The sequence below is a fragment of the Ochotona princeps genome, chromosome 3 (assembly GCF_030435755.1).
Source record: "Ochotona princeps isolate mOchPri1 chromosome 3, mOchPri1.hap1, whole genome shotgun sequence".
Lineage (NCBI taxonomy): Eukaryota > Metazoa > Chordata > Mammalia > Lagomorpha > Ochotonidae > Ochotona > Ochotona princeps.
Genome location: NC_080834.1, coordinates 52,536,911 through 52,560,358, shown reverse-complemented (window position 1 = coordinate 52,560,358; position 23,448 = coordinate 52,536,911). Strand labels below are relative to the sequence as shown.

Genomic DNA, 23,448 nt, shown 5'->3' with positions numbered 1-23,448 from the left:
CCCTAATATTTTAGAAAATTGCTATGCATCATGAAAAGTCTAAAAATCTATGTGTTCTTTGCTGCTTTGTTATCAATCCCGGGAAAGTCAACAATGCCTATATGGACATCAACTAGTAAGAGACACTGAATTAAATTAGCTTTTATCTCATCACAAATATTTACAAAACTCAATAACTTAATTGTCTTTAAGAAACATCACGTTTCCAAATTGATTAGTTGCTTGGTAGTGCTTTGGACCAGAAAGAATTTGTTAGCTCATAGACCTGGATAGTAAAACTGGGGAGCTCCAGGTCACTGTTCAGTACTCCTTTTACAATTCTTGTAATTTATAACTGATAATGTGCATGATTAAAATCATCAAGTAAAGCACTAAATGAGAGCAGTGAAAACAGTCTATTATTTTCAGTATATGGTTCTTTTCCTACCATCTCTTTCCAAAACAACCATCATGTGTGCTTTATATAAAACTACAGACTACCCTGAATTGAATTTTAAACTTTTTAATTATTTGTTTCTATTGACTTATGGGTGAGTGATTTTACAAAATATTTAATTTGTATTAATGTACGGGTATTAATGTATGTGTGAGTGATTTTATAAAGTAATATTGAAATCCATTTCCTATAACTTTCACACAACTATTGAGATAGAGTTACAACTATAAGGACTAGCAAATGACTACTCCAATGCATACGGTTTCCTTAAAAAGACTGATTCATCCATTTCTTCTTTTTTTTTTTTTATTACAAAGTCAGATATACAGAGAGGAGGAGAGACAGAGAGGAAGATCTTCCATTCAATGATTCACTCCCCAAGTGAGCCGCAACGGCCAGTGCGCGCCGATCCAAAGCAGGGAACCTGGAACCTCTTCCTGGTCTCCCACGCAGGTGCAGGGTCCCAAAGCTTTGGGCCGTCCTCGACTGCTTTCCCAGGCCATAAGCAGGGAGCTGGATGGGCAGTGGAGCTGCCAGGATTAGAACCGGCGCCCATATGGGATCCCGGTGCGTTCAAGGTGAGGACTTTACCCGCTAGGCCATGCTGCCGGGCCCCATCCATTTATTCTTTCAAAACATATTCCTTAACTAAAAATTATGCAACACTCCGTGGTGTAGAGGATGGAAAGCTAAGAAAAAACTGTCTTTGTTCTATGGCAGAGATCTCCAGGGAGATGTAAACAAATACCGAAGAATATGGTTTGTATAATAACAGAGAAATGCAGGAGTCAGTGGAGTAAAAAGAGCCAATCAGAACATACTGTGAGGCAAATACATGTCAAGGGAAGGCTATACTTAAGCTGTGTTTCGAAGCATGAGTAGGAGTTCATTAGAAGAGGAAGAAGGTATTTAGGAGGGAGACTAGACATTGATGTCAGTAGACAATGCTAATAATTGTGAACGCAAACAACGCCAGATGAACAATGTAATATCAGATAGGGCCAGACATTCGTGCAAGAGCTTTAAATTTTGGCTCAAGCACTGTGAAGATCTACGATGTTGAGAAATGTTTATGCAAGAAGCAATCAAGTTTGTGTTTTAGCAAGAATACTCTGGATGCATCTTAGAGAATCATTGGATGGAGATAGAGGCAAAGGACTAGAAAAACTTTACTAAATTGTGGTCAAAAACCCAGTTGGGAATTGTTTTTCATAGTAGCACCTAAATAAGACACTTCATCAGAAATCTCAAAAGGAAAAAGGATATTCTGAAATAATATTTACCACTATTGATACCATCTAAAAAGAATCAGGAAATCACCACTTTTGAGCTTTTTTCTAAATTCTGGATTTTTAGAAACACCATAAAAAAAAACATCACATTGGTGTTATTAATCATATATCTATTTAAGTGATCTTTCACAGAGGCTTCAAAATGTTTATTGAAAAGTGGAATTTAAAGATAAATTTATATGGTGCAAAAATGTTAAAATCCATACACAGTTTTCCATAGTATACATTTTTCTACAAGCTTTTGGAATACCCCTTGATCAATTCTAATTTATTTTGAAGATGCTCTGTTTCTAATTTTCCAGTAGTTACTTGCCATCAAACAGTCCAAACTGACTTTGCTGGAATTGGATATTTTAATGGTTTCAGCATTTCCAAAAAAAGAGGATACTTATAATGCAAAAGCTTTGAAACAAAGCAAAACTGTAAAGATGATCTGAGTTTTTGAAGATTTGAATTTTTTCCTAATGTTACCTAAAGTTGGAGCATCAAAAGGAATCATATCTCACACTCTGGCAATTAAAGACTCTCTGCCCACACTTTGGCTAATAAAGACGTTCTGTGAAGATACATTAGCTGAAGGGATTTACTTCTTAAAATGTAAAGTGAAAAGCCACATCAATACTTCTTCTGAAAATAACCCCACAACTTCAGTCTTCCTGCTAGGAGATGGTGAAGATGGTATGAAAAATCTTTGGTTCATGACACCAACAGGGTAGAGCAGACTGAGTCTGTCATTGTATTAACATTGCACAATAGCAATATGTATGCTACACATACAACGGGTTTTCCTGTGATGACCTGTACCGAATGTAAAACCACAATTAAGTCCTCAAGATAACATTTCAAAAAACACACATTGAACTCCAATGTGAATTAAAGAGATTGAGTTTTAAGCAGCAGATAAGCATACTAATTTCTTTATTTTTTATAAAAATAGAAGCATGAAATTAGATAAATCTTTTGTAACTCTGACATAATAACATCATAAGACTGATCAATCTGTCGAATGATTATATCTTATAGGTTCAGCTATAAAAAGAAATGACCTGAAACATAGTGGAGCAATACAATGTTTAATCAACACAAGGTAAGAAACAAGAGCTCTCCAAGAACAGTATTTTGCTTAAGAAGCAGATCCAAATATAGAAATGGTCAAATAAGATTAGTGGTTTCAGAGAGTTCACTTGAAACTGTTATGAAAATTTAAATGCAATACATAGTAAATTCAATTTGCATTCTGCTAAATTATGCTTTGATACTGCACTCAGACCAAGCTGACTTCAATGAATGTCATGCCATAGCTCTGTACTGCTAATGCCTGCTGGTGAGAGTAAGTGGGTGATATGGAAATCAGATGGCTGAACATGAATAGGAAACACAGGCCGTGCATGAGGTGGGCTTTGACAAGGGAATGGAGGATCCTAAAAGTTTATCACATCATATTCACAGTTATTTCTTTTTTTTTTTTAAAGATTTTATTATTATTGGAAAGCTGGATATACAGAGAGGAGGAGAGACAGAGAGGAAGATCTTCCATCCGATGATTCACTCCCCAAGTGAGCTGCAAAGGGCCGGTACGCGCCGATCCGAAGCCGGGAACCTGGAACCTCTTCCGGGTCTCCCACACGGGTGCAGTGTCCCAATGCATTGGGCCGTCCTCGACTGCCTTCCCAGGCCACAAGCAGGGAGCTGGATGGGAAGTGGAGCTGCCGGGACTAGAACTGGCGCCCATATGGGATCCTGGGGCTTCAAGGCGAGGACTTTAGCTGCTAGGCCACGCCGCCGGGCCCATTCACAGTTATTTCTACAAGAAAATATGACTGACTATGGCAGGCATTAGCTCAGAGTCGGGCAGTGGTTAGGGGCAACAGTATGTGTGACAAACAGTAGTTACAGGCTGTATGTGATCTTTGACCATAATTTGCTGCCTCAATTAATAATAATATTTTATTCTGTAATAACAAAAATTGTGCACTCTGAAAATTTCAAGCAATCAATAGGTTATTGATAGTTTATATTATTTGATTAGTAAATGTTCATATATTCCATAAGAACATACTTTCAAAGCATTCTCTTTGCACACTCACTTGAGTTGAAGATTTGCTTTATCGCAAACTATATATCACAGCAGTAATCAGTAGTAAGTAGATACTTAGTAAAAGTTAGGGAAATGCATTAACCAATCTCTAGTCATTATTTTCTTTACAATTAAAAAAATTATAATGTGAAGATTAGTAAACTGAATCTTCTGAGGATTACACAATTTCTCAAGGTAAAAAGTTGGAATTGATGGACAATTTGGTTCATTACAATGCAGTACACCTTTTAAATACTGAGCTGCTAGATTAATTTGGTTCATTTCTTATCATGATTTGATAACTGAGATGTGTTTATCATAAAATGTAAAGGTAAGAATTTTATTTCATAATTTTCAATACAACTTTAGTAAATTCATAACATTATATTTCCCAGGATAATTAACTATCTTATACAAGTAAAATAAACTTTCAATCTCTCTCTATATACATATATATACACACACACACACATATATATATATACCTGTAAGAGCACTCTTTCTCAATTTTTTTCAAGCCATTGTTTATTTTAAAATGCACACTGTTTTACATTGCATTGCAGTGAAAACCTGACAGGCTTGTTACTACAACTCTCACACACTTTCACTTTACTCTCAGTAAGGCATTTTGACCTCTATCTTCTGGACCAAGTTTTAGCACTCTTTCGCTCAATCTGTTCCCAAATTAGATCCAACATTTAGAGAGTTGTTTTCTTAGAGTGACTTGAATATGCATTAGCTTGTTTCTCTGGCTAAGTCATACTAATATCCATTATATTTGGGTCAATATTTTGCACACCGATTAACCTGAACACACCGTGGTCTCGTCTTTGTTTTGTATTCTTCCCTCTTTGTAATCTAGGAACCCTTACTAGCATTGCCTGGCTTTTTTACATTTGCTCCCTGTCTGGGCAAATCACATCCTCTTTTCAGGTGTAAGCTTTTACTTCAAATAGTAAGCACTAAATTGATTTCTTGGACTAGCAACTTCAAAAACAAACAAAAAATAGATCCCAATTAATATCCAAAAATTTTCCAACCATTATATCTGACAGATGTGACTCAATCCCACTGGTGGCAGTGACTCATTATCAAAATAATTTACATGGGATGAAGACCAAGAAGGCATATTGCTAGAAAGAAAAATGTCTCCCAAGTAACTAGGGTATGGTGTTCAGTGCAGAGTGCCCTGTTCAAAATTCAAAATGTACTTCAAACTTGTTAGGCAATAACCTTAAATTTCTGTAGACAAATACAGGAATTGTGTTAAAGTCAATCCTAGAGGTTGTAAAATAAAATGGCTTACCAGGCTTGCCACAGCATGAAACAGATAATGAAAAATCCTTTTCTTGAATGCTATATTCACCAATTGCATGAGATAACATTTACTCAATGACTAGTCAGAACAGTCTGGATCCTAATTGACAAATGAAGCATGAGACATCATGAAGTTCCCAGTGAGTGCTGTAAGGAAGTGCACACTGAGCAAAGAGAAGTTGACAGCGATGAGGAGAGGTACAGCATAGGGAGGAGGAGCTGGAGAGGATGTGGGAAAGACGGAGCGATGAAGAGAGGAGGAAGCCGAGAGGAAAAGAAAAGCAGAAGTCGGGACAGAGAGGGAGGAAGGGAGAAAAAGAAACTAGTAAAAAGAAAATAAAGTTACGAATAGAGGGAAAAAGCTAAGCAAGGTGGGAAGAGAAAAGAGGGATGGTGATAGGAAGGGACAGGGAAGAAAAGGGGAAAAAGACGGAGAACAAGAGGGAGGAAGGACAGAGCGAGCGATGAAGTTGGAGAACATGGGGAAGCCTTCCCAAATGTTGAGTAGAGGGGATTGCAAGCACAGCAGTGAGGAGGGAAAATCTATGGCTTAAAAATAGCTCTTCAACTAAAAGGTAAGATAACACATCCATTTTCACTCACTTAACCTGTCAGCTTGCCAGAACTGTCATGTCAGCACTCCAGCTAAATCACGAAGGCTGATCATATCCCATTATCTCATTTTTTTTTTTTCAGAAAGACTGCATGAAGATGCCAATCAGGGGGAAAGCAAAAAGAAAAAGAAAAAAAAAAGATTGCAAGTAAGGAACAAATGTACTGATGCTGAAAGGCTGCTTAGTTAACAGAATTTTAATATGCAACTGCAATGTTTCTTAATAACATTAATTACACGCTTAGTAAGGCACCATCCTAATTCATTAGCGCTTTCTTTTTGTTGTATTTTATCTCCTACTAGCAGAATGAGGAAAATTTGATTGGTCTATTTCTATTAGTGTTGCTTCATTTTTTTTTTACGGCACTATTTACAACTGCTTGCATAAACATTTTCTAGGCAAGTATTACCTATGTATGCACATGCGTGGATCAGTGAACTGCACGAACCTTAGGCATGTCTCTACCACAGGAAAATTTCATGCTAACCAAAAAACAGCAGAAAGGTAACACAATAACATATTTAGTAGCAAAGAGCTAATGATTTTGTGGAGAAGATGAAAAGACTATCCCTAAGAATTCTGAGAAGCAAAATTTACCATGAGAGCGATGTAAAAGATGTTCATATATCGTTGGACTCAAAATTGAATTTCAGTTACTAGTTTATATACTTCCAATGATTTTACTTATTTCATGCTTCCCTGAGTGACATTGTTTTTAAAAAGTAAGCAATACATATTATATTGAAGAATAAAGCATATGATATTTCATAGTGTTTTATCATGATATCTGTCTATAAATTGTTATAACTTACGAAATTCAACATTCTTAAGTTCTTAAAATGTACGTAACTCAAATACCAATGTGATTTATTCTGGCTATAGCCACATAAATCCCATGATAGTAATCCCAAGTTATGAATTCAGATGATATTATTTATACTACAGTGATATTTAATAATTAAAGTACTTTAAACACTAAGTTAAAAAATTTGTATGTATTTTATTCCAATTGGAGGGCCTACAAAAATTCATGACTATTTAAACCATGCAATATTAAGTTTAAGATCATACGGTATAGGTTTATTTGTTTGTGTTCCTCTATTTAAAGCAACACAAAAAATGAGTGATGGAGACATTTTGGCACAATTCCAAATGAAAAAAATATGAAGTAACTTTTGTAAATATGATTAATTCTGTCTGAGGATGAAAAACTATACATAGTACCAACATGATTAGAATTACTAATTATTTGATCCTAAAAACAGTGGCTTTACTCAGGTGGGATTACCCTAAGGACATGAGACTTTTTAAATCAGAAAATTGTCTTCAGCTTCTATCAAAAGAGGACATCCAAATACTAAAGAACGAAAGTTAATGAAGGACTCAAGGAACCGCTAATAATGAAGGTTGTGCTGGCCAAGTGCAAACACCAGAAGGCAGCCTCTACAAATTGGATATGACACTTGCTAGTAACCAAGAAAATGAAGACTTTGGCCCTATAACCAGAAGGAGCTCAGTTCTGCCAACAACATGAATAAATGCTGACATGAATTCTTGGAGAGTGTCTCTGGAGCACATCTCAGCCTGGCCCAAACTTGGGACCCGCAGCAGAGAAGCCAACTGAAACTTTCTGGACACATTGCCTCCTGAACTGGGACCTAGTAAATGAGTGTTTGAAATCATTCCACTTGTGCTCATTTTTATTCAGCAATAGAAACTTGAAACTATCTTCACTGTAAAGCAGAGTGCACAGAAAAATATGCAGAGGGATCTTCATATAGGAAGGCAGAGAATTCATGTTAAAGAAATTGTGGCTTATTACCAGTACTAAAATACTAGAAAAATAACTTTTTTGATCAATTATTACAATCAACCTTCTAAGTAAAGGCTGCTAAAAGACCTTGATATTGGCTAGTCTGTTCACAGGATATAGAAATTCTAGTCTTTTGTACTTAACTAGGTAAAGAATCATCAAAGAGGTACCAACATGGATCGACACCAGTGGAAATGCTACCCAGAGCATATTAACCGATTACTGGCTAAAGAAATAACTGAAAAGGGAATGTAATCACTCAATTAGAACAATTGTAAAGAACCAATATCTTTCACGATTTACCCAAAGACATACTGACATACTATCCACGCCAGTTGGGTAGTATACACAATTGGTCTGCTTCAAAAAAATAAACCCGAAAAGGGGGGGGAAAGGCCTGGAAAAATGGAAATGACATAAAAAGCTATAACTGAAAAAGTTAAGGAAGCATCCAGTGTGGCAGTAAGAAATCATATAAAAATCACTTTGAAAGTAGCAGGTAATTATGGAATTGAAGCTCAAGCATGTGAACAAAACTAATATGTTTAAAGAAAAGTTGAACAAATATTAAAAAATAAGCATTCTTGAAATGAAGTAATTTTTATCACAAAGTTTCAAATTGAAGGAGTTGCATGTATCCCAGGAATATCTGTTACCACCTGATCGATACCAGGATACGACACAGCAAAGTTATTTAGAAGAAGGAACGACATGGGGGTTTCAACAGGAAAAGAGCATTCCAGCCAAGGGAGAAAGCACCCTGGAAGCTGTAGATTTCAGTACAGTGCTACTAAGTATCAAGACAAAAGAACACTTCACAAAGTTCTGAGAAAAAAAAAAAAGTAGCATTTTATTCCTAGATTTCTTATCGTGAAAAAGAAAATATTCATCCAAGAACACAGGTGAAAAACCCCCAAACCAACTCCTTGTGACAAGTAACAAGTACTTCTTTACAAGATGTCGGCATGGATACAGATACAGACATGTTTGTGATGAAAATCTAGGACTAACATGATATTTCAGAAGTTTTGCGTTACAAAACTGTTCGGAAATACAAGTAGAACATTAAAAAAAACTTACCTTTTCGTGAAAACACGTAGAGCAATTAAAATATGATGTCTAATAGTAATTAAATGGGACTTTGCATAAAATAGCTGCTTGGTACTAGGTGTGAGGAATGGCAAGAGCGCTCAGGCGGGCAACAGCCACAACAGGTCACGGGGCAACCGTTGTGCATAAATAGGACTCAAAGGATCCAACTTCGGGTCTCACTGAGCCTCACTTCAGATGTTTTCCACAGAAAACGCCTCTCAACATGAAGAGCTTCATAACATGAAAATATACATATATCATATTATATCTTCCAAAATTCAAAGTGGAGTGAGAGATGGGGCTCTGAAAATATCTGTCACACCACTATTTAAGTAATGCCTAATCAGTTAGACTTCTTGGTGGTCTCAAGAATGAAAAACAATAAAAAGTACTTTAGAGCATGCTACAAATCAACGTCATGTTAACTCATGCAGCTTTTCAAATGCGTCTAGTTGCAGATGATACCTAAATTTGTGCGTGAACACTTGAAACATTGAAAAAAAATGTTCCTAGAAATTTTTATTAAAGGCAGTGGCCACCAATTTTAAGCAATAATGTAAAAATATGATAATTTGAAACATATATATGTATATCTATTTGTGTGTGTGTGTATAATTCTTGGGGATTATTTGTATTTTTCCATTAGAATGAAACATAGTTTGAGTCACTCCATTAAGAAATGCATAGGCTTTTCCATAAATTTATGTATAGTGTCAGTTTGTTTTTGAAATTTTAAACAATTTGCACCTGATACATTCAGCTTTTAGTTTCTTCACCAAGGCATTCAGCACCTAGCATATGGTATACAAGATAGAAAGTGAAGCAGGGTACAGCTTCACAAACAAGGCAGCTGGCGGATTTGACAGCTCTTTTCCAAATTATTCATCATGTTTTGAGTTGCTGCTAGGAAAAAAATGTGTTGCCCATCTCCAAAATAGATGTTCTTTTTTTATGTTTAAGCTTCTGTAAGGCTTCCAATAGACAAACAAGACAGATGGGTATAGGAAGTATGCTATTTTTGCCTCTTTAGACCATTTTCCTCTCTCAGTTCCTTCATCAGAAGATTTTCCAAATAAACAAATGAATATTTCTACAATTCATACTTAACTATGTCCCAGAATACATTTTTGCTTGTCATAAAAAAGATTGCTTCTTGGAACAGTACAAAGCCAAAAGTAGAGAAAGGACTGCTACATTTTTAATGAGCAAAGTAGTTGTAGTGTGGATTTTGTGATAACTAGTAAATAGGGAAATTGGATTACAGGTATCTTTTCGAGGAGTTGTTGACATTAAAAATGTCTGAGTAAATCTGATACTGGTGAAGCATGCTTGAATACTCTCAGTAGTAGTTCCCAACCTGGGAATACTCTAAATCACCTTTTCCTAAAATTTGAAAATTGCATTCCTGTTTTCACTGCAATGCAGCCTACATATAGCATCAAATCCTTTAACTCACACGCAAGGTCATTCATTTGAAAAAATAATAAACTTCCAATTAAGAGTTTACAAAGTTTTCTAAGTAAGGTTTTCCACACAGGCCACCAAAAAGTTTGAGTTCCACCATGTAGAATACCCTTATATCATCACTGAAAAGCTTCAAAGTTGAATAGTTTGACTTGAATAATAATACAGTCTTTCTATGATTGGTATATTTAATTTATTATTTCAGTTGACTTGCACTTTCTGATTCTACAATGAAAGTTCAAATATCTATAGTCCCTGAATTAAAATTGATGCATGATGATGATACAAAGAAAAAGTGTGCTAATTCCCTCGTATTCAGCCTCTTCTTCCCCAATCCAATAAAATTGCATCCAACATTCAGTTTCCAAAATTAATAGTAGCTGTCAAGCTTAAAGTATAGTTCTTCATATTTTTGAACATTGTCATAAGTCATTTGAGATAGATTTATGAAATGACAGACTTTCCCAGAATAAAGTACAATGTGTCAAGAAGCTATTCTTTATTTCCAGTCCAATGGGAATTTAAGAAATCGTTTTGAACAAGAATAAAGTAGAAACAACTTTTGAAACACCTTGTAGTTGACAGATAACATCTTAGCACTCTGTGTATACCACTTTTAAAATAAATGCACTGTATTCTTTAAGGATTATAAATTCATCGGGAATGATTAATACTGCCCTTTGTTCTAGGAACTTGTGGAGAAATATAAATCAACTGGTCATGTTATACTAGCATAATTTTATAAATATTTACAGTTGAATAGATTTTTCATATTTATTTGAAAAGTCATTACCTCAATTACTGTCACTATTAAATGAACCCTAATTTGGGGGTACTCCTTTCCATTCTTTGTATTTGCAGTTGTTCTCAGCTGATCATCTATCCATATTCATCATAAAATCATAAGGATTTTAAAATCTCAAATAAAATGTGAAGATTTTTTTATTGCTTAATGCTTACTCAGTAAGAATTCCAGAGGCCAATTTCTAAATCTTTTAATATTTTTAGTTAAATAATATCCATAATTTTATGCAAATTATAAGTCTACTTACTTGTTATATATAGTGAATTATTTTGATAAGTAACAAATAAATAGGGCTGTTTGTGGACCTGGGGTCTAATTCACAGATAATGACAGAGGGGCTCTTGTAGAGTACTCGGGTAACCTACTGTCTGCTCTCCCTTGGCCTTTCATGTGTTATCTCATTGTTCCTCATTTTCTTTTTAATTGTAGATGTCATCCCACAACATTTAACTGTGAAGTAGTACGCAGTTCAGAAATTCTAAATGAGGATTCTTTTCTCCGTATTATGGGAGAAGCAACTGAAAGCTAGGAGGAGAACATGTCTGAAGAGAACTCTGCTGTGAAACTGTGGACCATAAATTCAGACTTCTATTTACTGGATTTGTCGCCCATGTAAGCAAGTAAGTCTGTGGAAGTTGCAACCATACAGGAAAAATATGTCATGGATTTGTAACAATATACATCAAATGTCAACATGGTCAAACCACTATATCAAGAACGCTTTTAAAGCAAGATGGACAATTTATATAGTTCAAAATTGAATGAGCTATCGAAACACAACTAGGTTTATTCAAGAAGTAATGCCGTACATCATTCATTCATTCATCCATTGATCTATTATGCACCCACACATTCATTCACTTACGTCACAATCATAAAGAATTATTTATTGGTATGTTAAATTGAAATTTAAAAGAGATGCACAAGGATTATTAAATCAACACATTAAAAACTATATTTCCCAAATATTTACAAAGCATCAACATTTAAGCTTCTGTAAGCACAAGCTGCTTCAAGCCAAATGAAGGGCAATATGTGCCAGCATCACAGACACAGACAGTCCACATCAGCACAGCTCACCTCTCCCTCTACCACGAAGAAAAGCATCTACACACAATCACTGGAAGTAGTCTACTTAATTTTATTGAATAGGCATGCAGATAATAAGTCCAGAGCAACTGATTCTTTTCCTAAAATAGCTTAAAATAAAAGAAGTACATAAAGCAATAGGACTTCTTAAGTTCTCATCCTTTATCTTACCCAGTGTCAAGCATAACTGATAATTGAACAGTTTTTACATTCAAGAAAACTGGATAAGTTTTGCATTTTTCCTTAAAAAGTCAGCAGCTTATAGCATTAATTATCCATGTGCTCTTTTACATAAAACTATGAACTGCTTATTCCTATGTAGCAAATATCACTATGGTTTATCAAAAAAAGATTTATCAATAGAATGCAAAAAATCAAGAGCAGGTTTTAGAGCAGACAGTCCCATAGGTAACATTTTAACACAAGTCAATAAATATTTCATTCTGTCAATTCCTGCTATGCGTGAATTATGAAGCATTGTGCAAAGCCATGCTAAATGGATAGAAGGATGGCTACTTACCAACAGGGCGAGCTGTAGACATTACAATGGTGTGGTGAGAACATAAAAAAGAAATTAAAAAAAAAGAAAAAATTATCAGAATGCATGATGTGTAATGTCACATTTAAGTATGGACAATAGAGTGATTCTAGCCTCATAATTCAAGTATGATACAACTGCAATGTATAATCTAAGAGGCTGATTATTTTGAACTTTACAATAAACTATCGCCTGAGAGATATTTTACGTAAAGTCTTATCAGCATCATCACTTACTATAGTTATTATTTCAAAAATTTTGTGTTAAACAGTCTCATAGGGCCCTGAAGTTAAGAACCTGATGAATATAACTATTCCAGTCACAGACCAGCAAATGTCATGTCAATACAAAAAGGTCTCACTGTCTGATTTAAATAGCAATTGGATTTTAAGCATGGTTAGTCAGAACCATTACAAGGACTAAAGAAAAGCCCTTGATGTTGCGTTTCAGTCAGTAATAGGTTAAGCCCACATCACTTTTCATCCACGGACAGGGGGGATGAATGAAAATATAACAAATAGATTGGAACATCCTTGGAGATTTCAACTCAGTAGCTCCTTAACTACCGGTAGGCTTCCTTCTTTTTGGCAGAGGGCAGGAAACAATCACTGACAAGTTGATTCTTGTTCACACTGAGAATATCTTTCAATCTGCTGTTTCAACACATTGTATTATTTTCATTATACCATAACTTTCAATCACTAAAGGCAATAGTAATGGGCTGTCCTCATTATGAATGAAGTGAAATTGTAAGAAGTATACAAAGACTTTGTTTAAAAAGCACTACGTCTTTTAAAATAAACATAAGGTAGCAAAACATTTTATAAAAGTACAGTACCAAGTACTATAAAGCATGGTATCCAATTATCCAAATGAATAATTAGTATTTTTAGTAGCATTTGAACTTGTATGAAAACGTACATTAAAATTACAAATTTTCCAACAAGTACTTCACCCATATCCCACTGGACTAAGCCTTTCCTATAAATATATAACATTCCTTTAGAGCTGGGAAGAATTTGCTGTTAATGATGATGTCTTGGCCATAGCTAGACAGATGCAACCAACTGAACACATATTTTTATTTTTATTTCATTTATTCATTATTATTATATTAGTATCATTTTATGATACAGTTCCATAGACCCTGAAAATATATTCTTATTTTTTGATTCACACATAAACTTAATATGATTTGTGTGTAATCCCTAACAATAATACAGTTGCCTCTATAATGAGTCAGCATCTTAGAATGCTAGTCATAATTAAAAGGGGGCACTTGGGACTAGCTTGTAATACAAATGGTTAGGTAGCCACTTCAAAGCTAGAGCTCCACTCTGATCAAGTTCATTGCTAATGTGCTTTTGAAGCAGTACAAGATGGTCCAAGGGCTTGTTCCCTTCACCACCCATGTGGCGACTCAGAAGAAGATCCTGGCTCCTTCTCCTAGTTTCGACTGGCCCTGGTCTGATTCTGCAGCCATTGAGAAAGTGAACTAGCAGACAGAGGATGTCTATGTCTCTCTCTCTCTCTCTCTCTCTCTCTCACTCTCTCTGTCTTAATCTCCCTCCCTCTACCTCTCCGTATCACCTGTTCTTTAACTCTGCCTTCCATTATCTAAATAAGTAATTTTTTTAAGAGGTGGGGAGGGAGAAAATAAAGCCAGCACAAAGGTGGAAAAAGGTGGTGGTAGCAGCAGCTGAAAACTCTGGCTTAGTGAAACCACACTTTGTCCTCCATTATATGAGAGCTTCAAAAAGTATATGGCAAAATGGAGTTAACAGATAACAGATATGATCCATTATCTCCTCAAAGTGAGTTCTTATATTTGTGTCCTAGTGGAAGAAAAAGGGGAAAAGGTAAACTGGACTACGATTTCTTTTTTTCAATTAATTAGCAGAAAAACAAAAGGCAAAACAGGAGACTCACAAAATTGTTCCTGGGTCTAACTGTTGCAATTTCTTTCTCTTTTACTTTAATATATAATTCCTGAAAAACCAAATCTATACTTCCCTGGAAAGTTTCAATACAATCCTTGCTATGCAGAGCCATTTAAATAATTTAAAATAGTTAGAATTACTTTTGAGATATTTTAAATTTTCTATTAATGAATTATTTGAATATAATATAAAGGAACTTGGCTGTTGACTACTATCATTTTTAATTTTACTTTTGCCAGGTCAACAAAAAGAACAACTTCACATTCAGCTTTATTTACAACCTATATGTCCCACAAATTTAAAAAAGAGTGAAACTGCTACGATCTTTTCACGTTGTGACTATCAAACTCCCTTATCTTTCTGCAATTGACTTTAGAGAATATTATGATATTTTAGCAGAAGCATCCCAATAAACCTTCTCGTCTTTGTTACATAGCAACATTTTATCCTAAAAAAAAAGAAAAAGAAAAAGAAAAAGAAAAACGCAGGTGGGTATTTTCAAAATCAGCAAATTAAACTAAACTGTGTCCCCACATTAAATGGAGGAAAATGCACGTGGCCTCTTGGGTCAGTTGACCTTGTTCTAATAAAACAATCCAGATAAAGGCTAAACACTTCATTTATGTGCATAGAAAAATGAGCCCAGGAAAAAAAAAATAAAAGTCGCAGATAATAGCATTTTCCCCCTATTAACCTCTTAGCATGAGAAATCCCAACTGCTTTTCCTAATGGTGAAAAATGTTAAAAACATTTTACTCCAATATATATTATATTACAGAGGTTTTTTTTTTCTTTAGCCTTGTTTTTCGTTTCCAGTCTTAAATGAGTGATAAATACATACTACACAGAATGTTCTAATCCATCAATAGGATACAGTAAGAGACACTACAATATTTGCCGATTTAAAGAAAATATACTATTAAAAAAAAAGGCTTTTCATTAGTTTGCTTCAAAAACAAATGCATGAGGAGCATGGATTGCTAAAGCAAACGGTAAGCATGGAACTTTCAACAAATTATGAAAACAATTAGCTGGCAAAGCTCTTAAAACAAACAGATCATTTCATGTCCCATTCATCCAAGCGTTCAAGTATAAAAGGAATCTGCTGCTTCTGAAAACAGTAGATCACATTTTCTCATTTCGCGTTTGTTTAGTCAGCAAATAATTTTTGAGTGGGATATTTCTGGTTGCTTGTTTTGCACTAGCTTGTTTCCTTCTCTGTCTCTCTCTCACACACACACAAACACACACACAGAAACTTTGGGGTAATTTAAGTTAATCATTTTTTTAAAAAAAGGCTGCCTGGTTAAAGACAAACAAATAAAAGCATGTGCAGAGAGTATGTTTTGGTTTTTGTGTCTTTTTCCCTTAAAGAAGGAGAGAGAAGGAGAGAAGAAGAGAAAGACCTCTTTCATCTGCTGGTTTACTCTCCCAAATGCTTAAATAGCCAAGACTGGGCCAGGCAAAGCTAGAAGCTGGGAACTCATTTAGTTCTCCCTGTTAGTTGTCAGGGACTCAACCACTAGAACTACTTTCCGCTGCATCTAAACAGTCATCATTCACAGGAGGATGAATGAGAAATGGATTGGCTGTAACTTGAACCATACCCTCTAACATGGGTGGCCTGTTATCTCAAGAGTCAATTTAACCAGTGTGCCACAAGCAAACACAGGGAATGCAAATTAAGTAAAGTATGCTCAGTGACTTTATCACCTGTTAACCTACCAGTAGTGAAAATACTTTAAAGCAGGTAGGTTTTCAATTTGTTTACTTTTTTTTATACCTAAATTCACTTTAGAGCGGCTGGTAAAGAGAAAAATAGATTAGGTGGAATAGGCAGGGAGTAACTGAGAATTATGAAATGTGTCAATATTTTCCTAGGTATCCAGCGCTTCTGTCTCTTAACAGTTAACTGGGGACAAATAAATTTTGCATGAACTGAAATCCAAATATAAGTGTGGTAAAAGTAATTTTTTTTCTTACCAGAAAGAGGAGCACTAGAGAATCCCTGGCCCATTTCTTGCAACTCTAACCATCCTCCTCCCCCACTGCCTCCCCCAACCCTTCTTCCAGTCTTAGACAAAGCTCTGGGAGCAAAGCCGAACAAGGCTAAGAAGTACAACTACATAGGTGGAGATGGAACTGAGACATGGACGAAAGCTTGTGACCAATATTCTAATCTTTTAGGTTGGCAGGAAGAGGCACACTTGCGAACAGAAGTAGGATTTAAAGACTGAACCAAGGTTGAACTTAGCTATCTCTGAAGTTTTCTATGAGTAACACATGCCATGAGTAATTCTATTTGGCAAGAGTAAATGTAGCTGTCTGCATGGTAAGACTTGGTAACTGGGACTATATCATTTACATCATGTGATCAACATGCACCAGTAAGAAGTGTGGGACTGTAATGTTTTCTTTTATAAGCAAATCCAGAGAGTCTACAAATGAACATGAATCTATGATTGAGAAAATGCATGACATCCAGAAAGTTAAAGTTCTTACAAGAGTGGCAATTTCAATTATTTAAGGGAAATGAACTTTGCAAATCACTCCCTATATTAGATTATCTCAATGCCACAGCTACTCTGTCCATTTTTTACATTTGGAGGCATTATTTTTTTAGATTGATTTCCAGAATGTTAAAATAAAAAATAATTTAAAGCAACATTTTCTAACTGTTAAGAAATTAACTAGTGAGCCGAAAATACTAGAGTGTCTTTAAAACTGATAACACTTAAAACCAACAAACATTTCAAAAGAAAAGGAACGTAAAAGACTTCAAAAATCTAAGCCATTTTACTGTAAATCATGTATACTACGATATACAACTTAGAATGGAGTCCTTTCAATCACCATCTGGAAAGGAAACATGGTGGTGATTTTATTTCAATAAATGATAGAAAGTAAAATCTAGGCATTTACATATAGTGCTTAATATCATATCATCTGATCTTTTCCTTGTGAGTTCACTTACCAATTTTAGCAAATATCAATCTTCTGGTTCAATAGCCTTTGACCTCTTGAGCAGCTTACCTCGGACGGTGAGGGTGGCAGAGGATTCCACCTTTCCCACGCGGTTCTCCGCAATGCATAGGTAAGTGCCTTCATCTGTGCTCATGGCCTTCTTAATTCTCAGCGTGTAATCATCTCTGATGTCATACCTGTGTCGAAAGAGAAATGGTTTTATTAAATTAGCTTCATTACAAAAAGAATAATGCCAACATGCTGCCTAAAATGCAAGACATCAGATAAAATATGTCAACTGTATCAGTACAATGATTTCAATTACTGGTAAACAAGTATAATTATTTCAATTCAATAATAAAACTCATGAATTTAACAATTTATCCCTAGCTCTTGCTTACCAATTACCTATATTTGGTAAATGTGTACAATGCCTGCCCCTTTGGAATTCTCGAACACTGTATTTGCACCACAGCTTTCCTTTGGGTGTTTTCTATTTATTTATTTTAAATATTTAGTCACTTGCGGGAAAGGAGGGACATGCAGTCAGTGATAGTGGGCCCTGTCCTCTGGTTGCCTTTCCAAAGGCCCGGAATGGCCACTGCTGGACCTGAGCCAAAGCAAGAAGTTGGGGAATCCCAGCCTACTTCCCTGATGAAGTGGCAATGATTCAATAATTTGTGTCTTCACCTCCTACCTGCCCAATTGTGCCTTGGCAATGAGCTAGGATCAGGAACTACAGACAAAAATTGAACGTAGGTACTTGGACATGCATCCTAAAAAGGGTCTTAACCTCTACCAGTTTGATAGTTTTTCTTAGTAATTTATTTTCTATTCTTGTAATTTAAACTGCATTCAGAAACCTGATGTATCTTTAATTTTTAATTTTATATTCAGCACTTTATTAAGTATAACTGCTACCGATATAACTGCTATAAATCATCAATGTTCTTTTGAGCATTGGGGACAATATAATCACATTTAGTTTTCATTTTTAATTTGATATTTCACCTTTTAGTTAACATATTTTTATTTTATGTTATAGTCAAAGGCTTACCAGCTCTAGTAAGTAAACAATTCAACAAATAAAAAGCACAGGAAACAGAACTGACCCAGCGGAGACCGGTCACATCAAGCAGACCCATGACATTAACAAACACGCTAGAGAACCATATCCGGGGGAAGATTCTGTGGGGGATGTGTGGGCCAAACCCTAGGAAAATTCTAGCCCCACAGGTTACTTCAAGAGATGGAGCGGTGGTGGACTACACTAGGTGTGACCAGGGAGCCTGCCATTGATCACAGATTGGAGAACCTACGGCAGTCTGGACTAGTCAGGGCAGCGGCGCTCGAGAGTGCATCCTGAGTGGGGTGAGGGGTTGGCCGGCCTACAATGTTCACCAGCACATGCAAGGCCAAGGGGAGGGCTGGACTGTACTAGGCACTGGCCTGAAGACCAGTGGCATGTATGAGAACTGGATCTGGGAGGGGATCAGGAGGAGAAACTTGGGAAGCTCCCCTGGTGAGTTATAGCTCCCCCTGGTGAACACGTGGTCCAGACCTGGGGGTCGGACAGGCTGGGCAAAGTAGCACCAACGGCTCATCAATGTATGAAAAGGCGATGGAATGGGTGCACCGGGCAGTACTGAGCAAACCTTAGTCCACAAATAAGATTGGAAACCAGGTTGGAGCACAGGACATGCCCAGCTAGGTTTTTGCACCAATTGGTCTGTGTGAACCATGGATGCTGAGCCACAGTGTCTAAGGCAGGGGTTGTGACAGGTGAGGTGCTGTGCCAAGCTGAGTCAGAGCAACCATTGGCATGTGTGTGACCTATGGCTTGGAATATGCCTGGTTGGGGGGCTAAGGGAACACCCTAGTTGGGTGGAGGTTCCCACCAAGGGGCACACGAACTGGAATGGGGCTGTGTTTTGGTCAGGATACAGTTCTAGTCTCCCTTGGCACAAGTGTGGACTGGGACAAGACGCACCAGGCCGGGCCAGACTGCAACACCTTCTGGTGCTCTGGAGGACCAGGGTAGATGTGGGACAGACTAGGCTAGGTCTCAACCCCTACTGAGCCATTTATGAGCTATATGTGGGTATGGATGAGCCGTGGCTGGGCTGAAACATCCAACAGCAAGAACCAGATTGGGTTGATGGCCAGTCAGGAAAAGCCACTGTTCCTGCTAGGACAGGAGGTGAACTGAGTAGTGCTGGCTCATGGACTCACTGGTGTGCACGAAATCTGGCACTTGGAGGGGTTCTGACGGAGGAGACTGGGCAACTCCTCTGACAGGACACAGACCCTGCAGGTAAGCGCAAGAAGCATGGAAGGAAACAGCCAAGAGGTCATGGAAAGTGTCCCACTGGCATACATTTGGCATGAGTCGGGGGCAGACCAGGCTGAATCATTTCATGTCATCCACTGGCAAATCTGAGCACCGGAACAGAGTGTGGGTCGAGCCAGGTTTGGTCGCGACAAAAGCAGTAGACAACACGGAATGCCAAGGTGAGGTTGCCTGTGCCAGATGTGACCGCAGCACCCAACCAGCACATGTGAGAACCAGGAACGGAGGGGGCAGAACCATCAGGGGAATAGGGGGTGGTTCCCTTGCTGAACAGCTACTCCCACTGGAGAGTGTGAGCTGGGATGGGGGTAGATCAGACTAGGCAGGGCTACAGCACCTGTGGACCTCATGTGGACCAGATCAGGGAAAAACCAGGCTGGTCTGATTATTCCTATTGGTGCAATCTACAATTAGAGTGGGTGAGGGTTGTTGGGGCTTAGCCACAGCATGAGCTGGCAGAAGCTGGCACTGGGGGCTAATTCTGCCAAGTTAAACCACAGAACCACCTGGAGAGCGCATAACCTGGGAGTGGGAGTGGCCTGGGAGGGAAATCCTGGGCTCCTCCCTTTTGGGTTACCACCCCCCATGGGAGGGCACGAAAACTGGGACAGGGGCTGGGGTGGCTACACAGAGACACCCAACAACATCCATGAAGGCTGGATAGTTGAGCTGGTTAGATGGAATAAGGTTTTAATACCCATTGACATGTATGAGAGCAGAAGGGGATGTGGGACAGACTGGACTAGCCTGCCACACATACTGGCAAACCAGGGTAGGGGGCGGGCCTGGTTGGAGTTATTGTGGGTCGCTCTGACTGGGCTGGACTGCAGCTCCCACTGGTTTATGTGAGGGCCGAGTATGTGCTGGGGAGAACCAGGCTGGACTGCAAACACCCATTGGTTCCAGTGGAAGACAGGGATGAAAACAGAACCAACCCAGCAACTGCAACCACCAGCTGATGGGGCGATAGACTGTGCCGGGCCCTGTTATTGCTAGTACATACAGGAATCTGGTCTGGGAACACCTCAGACAAAGTTTCTTTGGGGATCCCCCCAATAGAAATGGCAGACTCAGAACACTAACCATAAAATGACAGAGGACAGAGCAAGTCAATCAACCACCTCAGCTATATGTTGGCAATGAAAATACTGGGCAAACAGAGACTATATGATGGACTATGTCAATCAGTGGATTCTCCAACGACCGCATTGTGCTTGGAGTGGTGAGAATGGCAGCAATTCAGAACTGTTAAACTATCAAAACCACTTGAGCAAGAACCTCGGAGCATACCCCACATCTGGGACCTGGGGCGGGCGGGAGACTGGGTGGGGCTTCTCCCTTAAAATCTCCTTTTACATCAGATATATTAAGGAAATAATCCGGAACTGATTGTCTTGCCTATCTTCCTGTAGTGTTTGGACCTTTTTACCCTAATTATGTCAAGATTGTCAAAAATAATTAAAGAATTAAAAATAAAATAAATAAAAAGCACAGATACCAAAGTTCAGCAGAAAATTAGATAAGTACCATAAGTAATAACCAAAAGAAAAGCTGTTCAGCTTCTCTCATATAGAACAGATCTTAAAAGTTACAAAATCATTAAAACTATAGTATCATAAAATTCCTATAAATTTGTTTGACAAATATTCAAATCTATATTTGGCAAAGCACTATTGTTTGAAAACATCAGCATACATATTTATTATCTCAATTTCATTTTATTAACAAGTCGATTCAAAAAAGATTCAAGAAAAATTTTAAAATGTTACCATGAATTTTCTGGGATTATGCATCTAGGAGAATTGGAAATTAGGAAATAGCAATCACATAAGTAATGAAGCTATTTTCGATTCTTTTATGATGTTTGCCTCTGATATTTCACTAGTGGTTTTACTGAGAGATGTTTTGCAGTTGCTTCAGATTGGTCACATTGTGTTTCTTCCTCCCACATACCAAAGTTTTTTCTGCTTTCAAGTTATTATTTTAATTGCTTCTTCCTGTTCAAAATTAGCCTTGATTTTCCATTGTTTCATTACATCATAGGCCCTACGGGGTTTGTGTTTAAAACTAGTATAATCTGATGTCTTGTACTTCTATCTTTAGCAAAAAGAATAGCACAACTTAATTGTAATAAAGTCTAAGATACAGACTTTGTAGTACTTTCATGTTTTTATTTTCCCCACTCTTCCCTTTGTTAAAAATTATTATTATCCCCAAGCACTTTCATTTTCATAAAGGTATGCATGACAAAAATACCAATATGCCACTAGAGTGCCAACTAAACTCAACTACCTGGGCTCCACCACCCTTTAATTCCATAGTTCCATCTTTGTGTGTTTTGCTTTACATTTCTGCTTACTTATTATGCCACAAATCATTAGTAGAGACTCAATGAAGATTGCTGTTTGAAGCCTTCCATTATAATATCCTGCTAATCTATTACTGCACAGAAATCATCGGCTTAATTTTAAATGCTTACTTAAGACGTATAAGACACTGTTAATGAACCTGCTAACTAGATCTTGACAACAGAATGCTGGATTCTCTGCCATCGTCTATGACAATGATGGACATATGACTATGCATGAAGAACTATACTAAAGTAATAATACAGGGGAACTCAGTGTGTAGAGAGGGACTTGAGGAGGGATGAAGGGAAAACACAGGGCCTACTTAACTGTTCCATAAAATGAAAACATTAATAAAAAAGAAGTAAAAAAAAGACACAAAAATGGGATAGAAATAGAATTAATACATTTAAATATGCAGACATTTATCTGTTCAATAAATATTTATACTATCTAACAAAAATTTATCTGACAATTTCATGAAGGATAAATAATGTGTCCGAGAGCTGAGTGAGATGTGAGACAGACTGAACCAGTCTGCTATATTATATACTGGCAAGCACAGGGATCAGAGTTGGGGGTGGGTCTGGTGAGGGTTATTGGGGGTCACTCTTACTGCATTGCAGTTCCCACCGCTGTACATGAGGGTCAAGTGTGTAGTGGGCTGGATTGGTCTGGGTCAAAGTATCTGGCTTCTGTAAGAGATGGAGCTGGAGACAGAATTGACCCAGCAATTACAACCAGGGTGTGCATTGGCTGATGTGGGAGTCAGGCTTAGCCAGACCAGATACTGGCAAACACACACAAGAGGCAGGACTGGGATAACCTCAGACAAGTTTTATTTGGGGATTCCCTCAAATGACCCGCTGGATTCAGTGTTCAAAATAAGAAGTGCTTCAAGTCAACACATAATATGATAGAAGTATCAACCACCAATCCCTCCTTTCTCCAAGTTTTTCTTGAGCCAATAATTTGTCTTTGAAACAATGTATTTGACAGTAATTACGTGACAAATATTTCCATATGTTCAATAAATGTGATCTCAGTCCTTTCTGGATATTTTGGTACATGCTTAATGGTGATATTGTTGAAGCTCTACATCAATATACTTCAAAACCGGGAAAATGCTCATGTTTTCTTCCTTGAAAGAAAATACTGGCAAAGTGATATGAAAAGCTATGAATTATGACATCTTACATTTAAAGAGATCATTTGTGATGTTCAAAATGTTTAACACATTTTTGCAATAACCATAACAGAAAAAAATGCCTGTTTATACACATGACTTTACTGAAGTATGTGCTAAGAA

The 23,448-nt window shown here is 37.2% G+C and overlaps 1 protein-coding gene across 7 annotated transcripts in view; it reads right to left on the bottom strand.

Annotated features, from left to right (window-relative positions):
- Positions 1-23,448, bottom strand: part of ROBO2 (roundabout guidance receptor 2) — a 596,967-nt gene that overhangs the window by 113,021 nt on the left and 460,498 nt on the right. For all 7 annotated transcript variants that reach the window (XM_058661761.1, XM_004588617.3, XM_058661767.1 and 4 more), the window contains exon 6: positions 17,511-17,638. In XM_058661761.1, the coding sequence (XP_058517744.1) occupies positions 17,511-17,638 (128 nt within the window). The remainder of the gene's footprint in view (positions 1-17,510; positions 17,639-23,448) is intronic.